Source organism: Lycium barbarum, chromosome 12 (assembly GCF_019175385.1).
Source record: "Lycium barbarum isolate Lr01 chromosome 12, ASM1917538v2, whole genome shotgun sequence".
Lineage (NCBI taxonomy): Eukaryota > Viridiplantae > Streptophyta > Magnoliopsida > Solanales > Solanaceae > Lycium > Lycium barbarum.
Window position 1 is genome coordinate 70,241,972 of NC_083348.1, and position 12,049 is coordinate 70,254,020.

The window sequence follows — 12,049 nt, forward strand, 5'->3', positions numbered from 1 at the left end:
TCAACTTAATCGGTTTTTCAAATATTAGAATCAAATCAAATCAAGTAAGTTGTTTTTTCATTGCTTTGGTTTTTGTCTGGTTTTTTGGTTTTTCCGGTTTTTATTTAAATATATGACAATATACGTCCAAGCACATATTGACTATTTTTTAGCATAACACTACCAAATCAATTACTCCTATTTGAGAAAAGAAGGAAATATAAACCTAATCAAGTTATATATGTAATTTCTCCAAAAATTTGTATGCATCATCTAAGAATTTACCCATTTTTAAGGAATATAAAAAAAAAAAAAATTACAATGAATTTGTTTTTGTGCAATAAATTAAAAATCTAGTTGTGATATACCAAGATATCTTGATGAATAATTAAAGGAATAAAAAAAAGTTATTTTGAGCAAGGAATAGATTCTTAGAATTATCAAAATAAAAATTACAAATCAAACTAGAAAGTAAATATAAAAATTGGATTACTATAAAAGCAAACACATAGATTATGAATAAGAGTGCAAACGATTAATATCGTACAATTTCAAACTTTTCTCTAAAAGTATACATCTATAATTTTAGATAGATATTTATATTGTCGGTTTGGTTCGGTTATTTCGGCTATTTTTTGCTTAAAATCAAACCAAAATGTGACAGATTTTTTTCATCGTTTTAATTCAATTTTCGGTTTGGTTTGATTTTTCAGTTTTGTGTGAACACCCCTAGTTGTGATACCATGCATGAGAATTAGTTCGATTTTATATTATATACTAGGGGTGAATGGCCCGTGCTGGCATGAAAGATGAGTATTGTAAAGGGAAAATACATAAAAATCCCCCCAACGTATACTCGGATTAATTATGACTCACCTAACCTTTGTGGGCGACCTGTTATCCCCCGACCTTATTTTTTATGTATTTTTGTACCCTTTTTGGCTGAGGTGGCACAAAAAATAATTGATGCCCAGTTGCACAGTAGAGAGTGTTGCACACTCTCCGCCACATTCGTGCCACGTCAGTGCCACGTCATTGCCACTTTTCCTTTTTTTTTTTTTTTGTCATTTGATTTTTCTTTTATTAATTATATTTACACTAATTAACCTCTAATTAACCATTCAATCATTAATTTTGTCTTCTTCATCACTAAACTCTTCTTCTTCATCGCTAAACCCTTCTTCTTCTTCTTCTTCTTCTTCTTCTTCTTCTTTCTTCTTCTTCTTCTTCTTCTTCTTCTTCTTCTTCATTTCAAGAAATCCATCAACCCATTTTCTTTCTCCATTAGTACACACACATTCAACCCATTTTCTTCCTCTATTAACACACACACACACATTCAACCCATTTTCTTCCTCCATTAACAACACACATTCAACCCATTTTCTTCTTCCATTAACAACACACATTCAACCCATTTTCTTCCTCCATTAACACACACATTCAATTTAATCATCAATCATAAAGAGCTTATTTTCAAGAAACATTCAACCCATTTTCTTCCTCCATTAACACACACACATTCAACCGATTTTCTTCCTCTATTAACACACACATTCATTTGAAGGCAAATCAAACACCAAAATATCTCTCTCCACCAAAATGGCATTATGTTTTAATGGGTCAGACCCATTTTCATATTGGTGTTGTTGCTGCTATTGTTGCTGCTGCTGCGGTGTTATTGTTGCTGCTGTTGCTGCGGTGTTGCTGCTGCTGTTACGGTGTGGCGGCGGTGGCAGGGGTGGTTGAAGAGAAAGAAGAAGAAAGAGAAAAAGGAGAAAGAAGAAGAAAGAGAAAAATAAATTGCATTTAACAATTGAAATGAGGAAGAAAGGGAGGGCGAGGGTGAGAAGATAAAATATAAATAAATATTTAAAAATTAATTTTTATTAAAATATAAAAACTATTTTTACTGCTTTCACTCGCCATATTTTTTTTTTGCCATGTTAGTCGAAAATGGTACAAAAATACAGAAAAATAAGGCCGGGAGGTAATAGGTCGCCCGCAAAGATTGGGTGCGTCATAATTAATCCGAGTATACGTTGGGGAAGGGGGGGGGGGGTTATGTATTTTCCCTATTGTAAAATTAAATAAAAAGTTCAAATTTGATGCCAAATTGGAAAGTAAATGATTCATGTATGTGTTTAAATGTAGAGATTTTAATCACTTTTGAATAGTGAATATATAACATAAGTTGTGAAATGCAAACATCAAAATTGAAAAAACAAGTTTACTACTTTCTTCGTCCCTTTTTAAGTGTCTTAGTTTGACTGGGCTCGGAGTTTAAAAAATAAAATGAGACTTTTAAATCTTGTTGTCTTAAATTAAGGTGTGTAACCCTTTAAATCTTGTGGTCTTAAAGTTGTCATGTATAATATTGGAATTGAATAACTTACTAAATACATAAAGAAACAATCTTTTTGAGAACGAAAAAGGAAAACAATTTTATGGGACAAATTTAAAGAATACCTATGCCTTTTCTTTTGACATATCATCATGCTTGATTAACGTTTGTTTTTAATTAACCAATCCAGAGAGACCTGAACTTCTATATTCAAAATATATTAAATACTCAGTTTCTCTTTTCAATAAAAATATTCTCTTGTAGAAATAAGAGTAGTTTTATTTGTATTTTATGCAACTTTAGATTTTGTGTCAAGAGTTTTCTTCTTTTTCTTCTTCTTATTAATTCAAATATTGCAAATAAATTAGAAGGATAAGTAATTCCTAATACTTAGAATTAAAAGCGCTAAATTTCATTAGCTATCTCAACCTTAATCTCTGATAGGATTCTATCTATCCAACCAATTTTTTTAAGTATTATTTTATCCTACTATTTTGTATTAATTAGATATCATCATATATAAAATAAAACTAAGGAAGTAAAATAAGAAGGGAAAAAAGTGAAAGCCACTAAAGAGAGAAAAGGTACAAGAGGAAAAGAGCTTTTTGAGAGTGATGCCACGTAGAACATCATAAAGTTGTCGGCCCAGTGTAGTGATGGATGATGAGACCAATATAGAAATAATATAGAAAAGAAAAGAAAAATATATACTAATAAAGTTATGTTAATGCTCTACCTAACTCTTATTTCTCAAAAAAAATTCACTTTATATTAAGAACAGAAGAAAATTCCTAAATTTTATTTTCCCTGAAGGAGTTATCTTGACAAGAAGTGATGAAATATATCATTACTTGGATTCCGAAAGAATAAGACGAAAAATTATACTCCTATATCTCATTATAGCATAATTTTTTTCATATTCAGAGCTTGAATCCCAGGTCTAGTTAATTTAGGGTAGGAAAATTTTATTCATCCTACCATAATTGTGATAATTTCTGTCTTATTTGTGCCTAAGAGTATCACAGACTAGGCTAATTAACTGCTATATGGTTTTATTAGGTACATTCTTGTAGTAATAATTTGAGAGGCAAAAGACATGGATTGCACCTTGAACTATACCCGAAATGTCGATATCACACTTCAACTATTAAGGCGATCTATTACACCCCTATCCAATTTAAAGTGGAATTAATGTACACCCTCTGAGGTAAAACATCAGTCTTAGGTATGGGAAGTGTTCTACACACGCACGACACGTCAGCGACACATCATTGCTAATGTTAGAAATATAATAAATTTATATTTTATTTATTCTTTCACAATTTTTCTTTTTTTCTTTATTTACGGGTTTTTTTTCTTTTTGTTCTTGTCTAACCACCATCTAACCACCGGTCAGCCACCACCTAACACCACCATCACTGCAATTTCTCAAGATTCAATTTTTAGAGCACCCAAGATCATTTTATTGATCTATGAATAATATACCCATTATTTTCTTCTTCTTTTTTCCATTTTAGTATATTTTTGTTCTTTTTTGCCTAAAAACAACACTCTTTTTTTTTTTTTTTTTTATCTTTTAGTAAATCTTGTTCTTCTTCCATGAAACATATTTTTTGTTTCCTTAGTTTTCTCATGATGCCATTGTTTAAGTACTGAAGAACATTTTATTGATGTTTAAATAATACCCATTACTTTATTTTTTTCATTTTAGGTTGGTGGTAGAAAATGGTGGTGGTAGGGAATGTCGGGGTGGGGTGGGGTGGCGTGGAGGAGAAGAGGGGGTAAGGTGGCGGTACGGAAGAGAAGAAGAAGAAGAAGAAGAAGAGGAGGAGGAGAGGGTGGGTGGGGGCTGTATTGAAATGAAGGAAGAGGAGGCGCGGGGGGGGGGGGGGGGGGGGGTCACTCTCCAATGTTAATCGCACATCCGACAAGTTAAATGAACTAGCCATTTTCCCTTATAATTTGTCAGAACTAATAACGTGATACAAATGGATTCATTATATCACCCAAAACAGTAATTAAGCTTAAAGTTTCATATTGATTAAAAGAGTTGAACCATAGATCGACAAGCATACCGCAAACAGTATTGGAAAGTAAACAAAGAGCATATTGAGCGACGAGAAATAAGAAAGAGTATTATGAAGTACTAACCTTAATTGTTCGATAGAGTAGCACAACACTGTCCAAACAAGCTAAGTTCGCACATTATTCTACTAAATCTACCAATGCTATTTGCAGCCACCAAGTGTAGTATCTGAGAATGGAAAGTAACTCGAATTGTCCATCAAATTATTATCCCTTCACAGAAATTAACAAACAACCACAGTTTCACTCTGATAAAAAAATTCCCAATTATTATAAAATAGAAAATAACAGAAAATATGTAACACCCACAACAAGAAAAATAAACAGATCTTTGGAAAGGAAAAATAAGCAGCCAAGTTAAAACAAAAATACAGTAATAAGAGGTTTCAACATTTCGCAAATCGCAAGTATAAGAGGTTTTAAATTATTCGAGATTCAAACACACAACGAACTGTTATTAAAAAGGTCAAGATTTTAAAAGTAAGGTGCTAGTTGTTCAAATTTCCCAATTTGAACTTTTCAAAAAGGAAACTTTGAGTAGATATAGAGCCTGTTTGGATGGGCTTATGCCTATAAGCTGTTTGCAGCTTATAAGCTAAAAAAAATAAGTTGGGGTAGTCTAACTTATTTTTTTTGGCTTATAAGCTGTTTTCAGCTTATAAGCTGCTTTAGATAAGCTAAGTCAAATGGGCCCAATTATTTTTTTGAGCTTATTTTAAGCACAAAATAACTTTAAGCTGGCCAGCCAAACACTCAAAAAAGCTGAAAACAGCTTATAAGCTAACTTATAAGCCAATCCAAACGGGCTCATAAAGAACAAAATATGAGGAAAACCACAACTTACTGGAAGAATTTATTAGTTTAAATATAGACAAAGTTACCCACATATAAATAGGTCATAGATGAAAGTTGAATAATGGTGTATGAAAACCTTCTTCAAAAACCCTTAAACCCTTAAGTTGGGAATATGAAAAAATAAGTACCTCAAATGTGACGACGGGAGAAGGCGGTTGGAAAGTGGCCGGCGACGGTGGGAGAAAGCTGAAATCGCCGGCAATCAGAGAGAGAGAGGGAGAGAGCAAGCAATGACGAGGAGGGGGGTGGGGGGTGGAAATGTTAAATTGGATGTTAGGCTGATATTATTTTTGTGTTACCGACCACATGAGGTCGGTAAATTAATTATTTTATTTTTAGTTACCGACCACGCCAGGTCGCTTAATCGTAGATTTTTTTTTTGGAATTAACATACTGGCCTCATATGGTCGCCCAATTAATTATATATTTAATTTCTTATAAATATTTACCGACCTCGTCTGGTCGGTACTGTTTAGCCAGTCAGGTTTGCGACCTCAGGAGGTCGGTGACTTGTTTTTCAGAATTTATTATTAAATTAGCGACCTATTGAGGTTGGTTTTAGTAAAATAAAAATTACAAAATAAAGAAACATGCTTATACCGACTTCATGAGGTCACTTTTCAGCAGTTTTTTAGTAGTGATAATTTTTTTTTGTGCAACATCAGCTCATAAGGTGGTATAAATTTCACTTTTAAGATTGCCAGGGATGTAATAAGTCACCTTAATAGTTTGAGTGTGATATCGGCTTTTTGGGTATAGTTTAAGGTGCAATCTATGTCTTTTGCCTAATTTGAGATAATGGTAAAAAATACACATCGGTTATTGCTTTTTCGTGAGTTTAATTTCCTACATGAACTAACAGGTGAGCGAGTTTCCTACCTGAACTGTCACCAACTATTTATCAGAACACACCTCAATAAATATGATAAATAGTTGGTGATAGTTCAGGTAACTCACGAAAAAACGATAGTTCAATACATTTTTTATATACATCAAATCAAACATTGGAATTCACTACCTGTCCATATTATAATTTAATTTGTTTTTTTTTTTTCCAAATAGTTAACAGGAGAGCAACTTGATTTTTGATGCAGTCCTTTGTCACATCGATGCCCGCTATTTTAGTAAAAATAAGAATATACTTGCAAATTGACAGATGCTGCATGCAAAAAGCCTAATATTTTACAAGTTTTCACTACAATCATGGAGTCATATCACAAAGGGATGACAATAAGGGGCGGACCCACGTCGAAAATTGTGATGCTCCAACACCCATTAAATTCGTCTCGAAATGTATATATTATTTATATATAAAACTGTAAAAAATAGATATATAGAATTGATAAGCATCCGTTGCACAAATGTGCTGATGGGTGCTTTGGTTTGAAAGTAAAATGTGAAATTCCATTTTCGCGTGAGGTTAGGGGGTTCAACCCTCCACTAAGGTTGTTTTGGAAACTTGCTGGTTCTTATTTCTATGTCTCATTGCTTTGTTTCTTAATTTCTTTTAATGCATATTCTTCTTCTTTTTTTCCTTTCTAATTTGTCAACTTCATTGTGGCAAAATTAAATCCCAAGAAAAAGAAGAAGAGAAAAATTATCAGTTTTTAACTTGAATAGAGTAATTTTTCTTTTTTTTGGTTTGCCTTTCTGGACGACCGTCATTTGTCATTAAAGGCAAGCACCAAGGACCGTGAAATCCTGGATCCGTCACTGGATGACATAAGTTGATACTATAGTAAAGTAATATAAGGTCAAATTCTTGTGAAGGTAAAAACTATATACATAATTTGTCTAGAAAATTATGTCCCACCCCATTTTGCCAATAATGACATACAACAAGCTCCAAGAACAAGGGATACATTGGCAATTATTTGGAGTTTGAAACTACTTTGTAGTTTAGGGTCCATAAAATCAGTTGCAAGAAGATCCACAAGTGCCATGTAAATTAGAATCCCAGCTGACGCTGAATTAAGAACTCCTTGTACAATTAAAGCTGCTGAACTTTGCTCATTGTAACCTTGTGATATCATCATTCCAATAGCTATTCCAGTTGGAGTAGTAAGAGTGAAGAACAATACCATAATTGTGATTGTTCTTGCCTTGTACTTTGCCTACACATGTTATCATGCATCACAACTTGCACTATATATGTTTCTTTCAATAATTAATGGATAGCTAGAATTTTAGAGGCGAATTCAGAATATTAAATCAATGGGTGAGTACGTGTCCCTACATTCACTTTTTTTTTTCATTTTGGTAATATTGCCTGCGGCCCCACTTCAGTATCAATGCATACTTTCTCGAATTATTTGTTAATTACGAATATATAGTTCAAGCTGAAGCTAATGAGTGCGATCCACCTACTACATAAACTCTGCACCTGTCTCTGCCTTGCCTAGTGGTGATCATTTCATATAACTAGTTTGTATATATCTTCAAATGTTTATATTCTAAAGAAGTATAATTTTTTGTTTCACTTAAATCTATCATAAATGTTACCGCTTCATTGTTCAACATAGATAACGATAAATTGGGAGAGTATGCCAAGGTAAATTTCTATTTTATATTTCATAAAGAAAAACATAAAACAGGTTCTTCCGCAGGCAAGTGACACTTGAAAGTAACAAATAATATAATACTAGCATTTGTTCTTTAAAAAATTAATAGGGAAAAAATTCACTAACTTACCTGGGAAATGCAGCCACCAAGTCCCATGCCTTCAAAAAATTGATGAAAACTCAAAGCTATTATTAGAGGTTTGATTGTTTTGGGATTTTCTGTAGCTCCAAGGGAAATGCCAATAATCACAGAATGAACCAAAATTCCCAACTCCAAAACCTGCAAATTTTGAAGAATTGTTTTAGAATATTCGTAAACCTATTGAATTCACTAAGCCAAATAGTTAGTTCACCTGAAAAACAAAGACACACCTTCTTGTCTTTTAAAAAGGTCGCGTGCAATTTTTTGTTTTTCGAGAAGCCATTTACATAGTTTAATTTCTTTGGTTAGAGAATTATTTGTGGTAAATATGTCTGGAAGTGATTTTAATTACTAAGTTCTAACTTTCCTGATTATAATCCTTTATAAATAACAATTCTCTTTGAATTAAATTGAAGGTTTCGCAACATAAAACTAGTTACTATATGATGGATCATTTTTTTAAATAGGGGTTCCTATATATATATATATATATATATATATATATATATATATATATATATATATATATATATATATATATATGTGTGTGTGTGTGTGATTAGGATAAATTTGTAAGAATTAACCTTATCTGTTGAATCGAAACAAATGGAGCTGAATTATGATCTCGATGATATTGCCTGATCCATGGACAAAAAATTCCAGAATAATTGACAGCACAAAAGGGTTAGGCTTAATACAAAAGGACAAATATACCGACACAAGAATATACGCAACTTATATTCCATGATTCTTGTTCTTTAGAAATCTCTCAAAGTTTTTTTCCTTTTCGGATGAAAACCAAAAGAAAAGAAACAAATTAAGATAAAGAAGATTAAGGAAAATAAGATCAAGTGAGAGTTAAGGAAAACTTTAAATTTCTCTTTGTTTTGTCTTCTAATTCGTGTAGTTACAAGAAAAATTATCAGTTGGCTTGGGAATCTAAACATAATAAGATATTAGTAGTGTAGTATCTCCTTTCCCTTTCTCCCTTTTCAATAGAGAATAGAATAAAATTATCAGTAGCCGTTCAAAAGTATTTATTTTAGGAGGATATGATATGGGTGCAATAATATTTTTAGAGAGTCCGTGCAACATTCAACGTAAGACACAATTTCTCTAAATGTAATCTATTTTTGGAGGATTTGACCAGGTACGGAGTCAGTATTGGCCGAGGGGGTTTGAACCCATTTCAGCAAAAAATTACATTGTATATATAAGGTGAAAATTATTTTTTTATGTATACATAATAGATATTGAACCCCCTTGACTTTTTTATTTGTATATTTTTGAACCCCTTATTTAAAATCATGCCTCTGCCGTTGAATCTGACAGGGATGAAACATAGCTTTTAGAAAGTCTGAGCAACATAATCGTCAATATACATGAACTTTATTTTTTATATTATCCGTTCAGCCAAAAAATATTACCTGTGATATTAACCTATGCCGAATAAGACTTGAAGAATTGGATCTTTCTAACAAAATTTGAGGACTATGACCAAGCTCATGTCCTTGTCCATGCCCATGTGTATGGATACCTTCCTTTTCTTCAATATTCACTGGCTGAGCTTTTCTCAGCTCAGCCCTTCTATGATAACCAGTTGCAAAAGACTCAATCATCAGAGTAAAAATAGCAGACATCATTGAAACAAATCCAGCAAATGGAAAACTCCCCCATAATTTCTTACTAAGGCAAGGGTTAGTCAAGCTCTCAAATGCATCTGGAAGAATGTGGATGAATCCAGTGGCTAGGATCACGCCCGCGGCGAAGGCTTTAATCAAGAAATTAAGGGATGAATAATCATTTTGTTGCAAGGATTTGAAGCTTTTTAAGAGAATTGGGATGATAACTCCAAGTGCACTTGCACAAAGAATTGAAGATATGGCTACTAGTTTGTAGGATAAGGCTTTATGTTTGGTTTGATGATTGTTTTTGTTGTCTTGGGGTTCACATGTACAATTTGCAAAGATTAGGGTTGATTGGAGAAGGATTGAGAAGTATATCAGGGTTGAGATTTTGAGGAGAAAAAGTTGAGTACTCATTGTTTAGTTTGTTGTATGGAGGAGAATAAGAAGTTAAGCTTATATATATGGAGCTTAGACAAGTTGCAATGAAGATGTGATAGATGTATCTTGGAATTTTTTTGTAAATAATTTCTAAGTATCTAATACCAATTTGAAAGGCATTTAAATGCCTCAAAATAGTAATTTGCCACAAGTGAAGCATTTAACCATATATATTTAGAAGAAATCTTACAGAGAAGGAGAGAGGAAGGGTTGATCATTAATTTAGTAATCTCAACATTATTGAAGTAAACTTAATAACAATTTTAATTAACACTGATGATCTCAGCTATTTCACTAAACTCCCCATGTACAGAGATAGGTAGTAATTATTATTCATATTTATAGAAGTACAAAGCCTATTTTGACTGAAAGAAGACATGTTATAATATTATTTTGACAACAGAACTTAGACATTAACTAATTAAAAAAACTAAAATATCAAATTCTAAATAATTTAATTAAGATTAAGCTAGTAGCTAAATACAAAAAAATACCCCACATGTGTTCTTGATGTGAGTCGAACTAAAGGCCTTCAGGGGTCGTTTGGTTGAAGTGATAACGGATAAAAATTAATTCGTGAACAAATACGTGATTACTTTACTCCATGTTTGGTTGAGTTCTTAACTATGGATTAGTGATTTCAGAATGAGTTATATCATAATTGTACGTAGTGTTTCAATGTGAGATAACAACCTTAGAGTTATTAATCCTCAAATAAAGCATCAAAATGACAAGTATGCCCTTGTCCAAAGCTCTTCCTCTAAAGTCTTTTTAAGAAAGTCAGGATTAAAATTGTAATATATATAGCATACAACCAAACGTGTGTTTTATATTATATCTCGTATATCTCATTTTTAGTTCATTAAATCAAACATGTACAAGAAAATATATATTTATTAAATAATTTTGTTATTAATTAATCCCCATTATAATCCCGTATTACTTGTTCGCAAACCAAATGACCGCCATCATGTTTATTAAGGCATAATAACCTCTAATTTTGAATATCCATGACGATGTTTTAGTGAAGTTCATATTTCAGCCTTTTCGAAATAAAGAAAAATAAATAAAGAAGGGCAGATATTTCTCATTTGTGTCATGAATAGAATCATGATGCAATGAGGTAAAAGTTATATGACATAAATCCCAAAATACTCTTAATTCTAAGTAAACGTGTAGTCAAACAGAACTTGGCTCTAGATATGTCTTTAAGAGACAAATTTAACAAATTGTATTTTCAACTAATGTTAGTGGGATTTGAGATTCGGGAGTATAAGAATATTTGCCTTCCTATATGAAGAAAAGCTAAAGGGAAAAAGATAAAAAGAAAGAAAACAGGTCAAAGAGAACAAAAAGGAATATTATCGTAGTTAGTATTGTATGCTGGAATTGACGATGCCTAAGGAAATCATCAAGGCTAATTAGAGTATATACAAACAATAAGCAGAAATAGGCGAATTTAGAATTTGAACTTTTTGAGTTTGAGTTTGCAATTCTCCCACTACCCTTTAATTTACTTATTTGGAATCTATCATTTAAAGTTACTTAGTAATTTTTTTAATATATAAATACACTAAAAGTCTAAAACCATATAATTAACAGTAACATGTCCTTGTACTTCACAAAATTGCTGGCTCCAAAGATATATGCTTGACGAAATTCCTCTAATGTTCCGGAAAAAAAGAATTATTCCTCTAACGAAAACGACTAACGACGGATTTTTCCATGTTGTATTATACTACTAGATGACGGAAGCCCGTGCTAGGGCGAACAAAAACTGACTACATTTTTAGTAAATTTTTATTAGAGAAAGGTAATTAATTCAAAATGTCAGTATCTTATTTTACTTAGTTCGTCTCTCCCTTATATTGAAAGTTTGGTTCTCCGATAAAAAGATTTGAAATATCTTCTCCTGGCACAGAGTTTAAGAAAGAAACTAAGACTTTTGAAACTGGCAGTCTAAAATAAGCTATATATATTTGTGTGGCTGTAAATTATTTCATTAAGGATAAAATGA

At 32.1% G+C, this 12,049-nt stretch overlaps 1 protein-coding gene across 1 annotated transcript; it reads right to left on the bottom strand.

Annotated features, from left to right (window-relative positions):
* Nucleotides 1-6,890: 6,890 nt before the first annotated feature.
* Nucleotides 6,891-10,185, bottom strand: LOC132623602 (zinc transporter 5-like). The gene is made up of 3 exons (XM_060338378.1): nucleotides 9,394-10,185; nucleotides 7,955-8,104; nucleotides 6,891-7,377 (listed from the first exon to the last, which is right to left on the bottom strand). The coding sequence occupies exons 1-3, from the start codon at nucleotides 10,006-10,008 to the stop codon at nucleotides 7,066-7,068; spliced, it is 1,077 nt and encodes a 358-aa protein (XP_060194361.1). The 5' UTR covers nucleotides 10,009-10,185; the 3' UTR covers nucleotides 6,891-7,065.
* Between the last annotated feature and the right edge of the window lie 1,864 nt (nucleotides 10,186-12,049).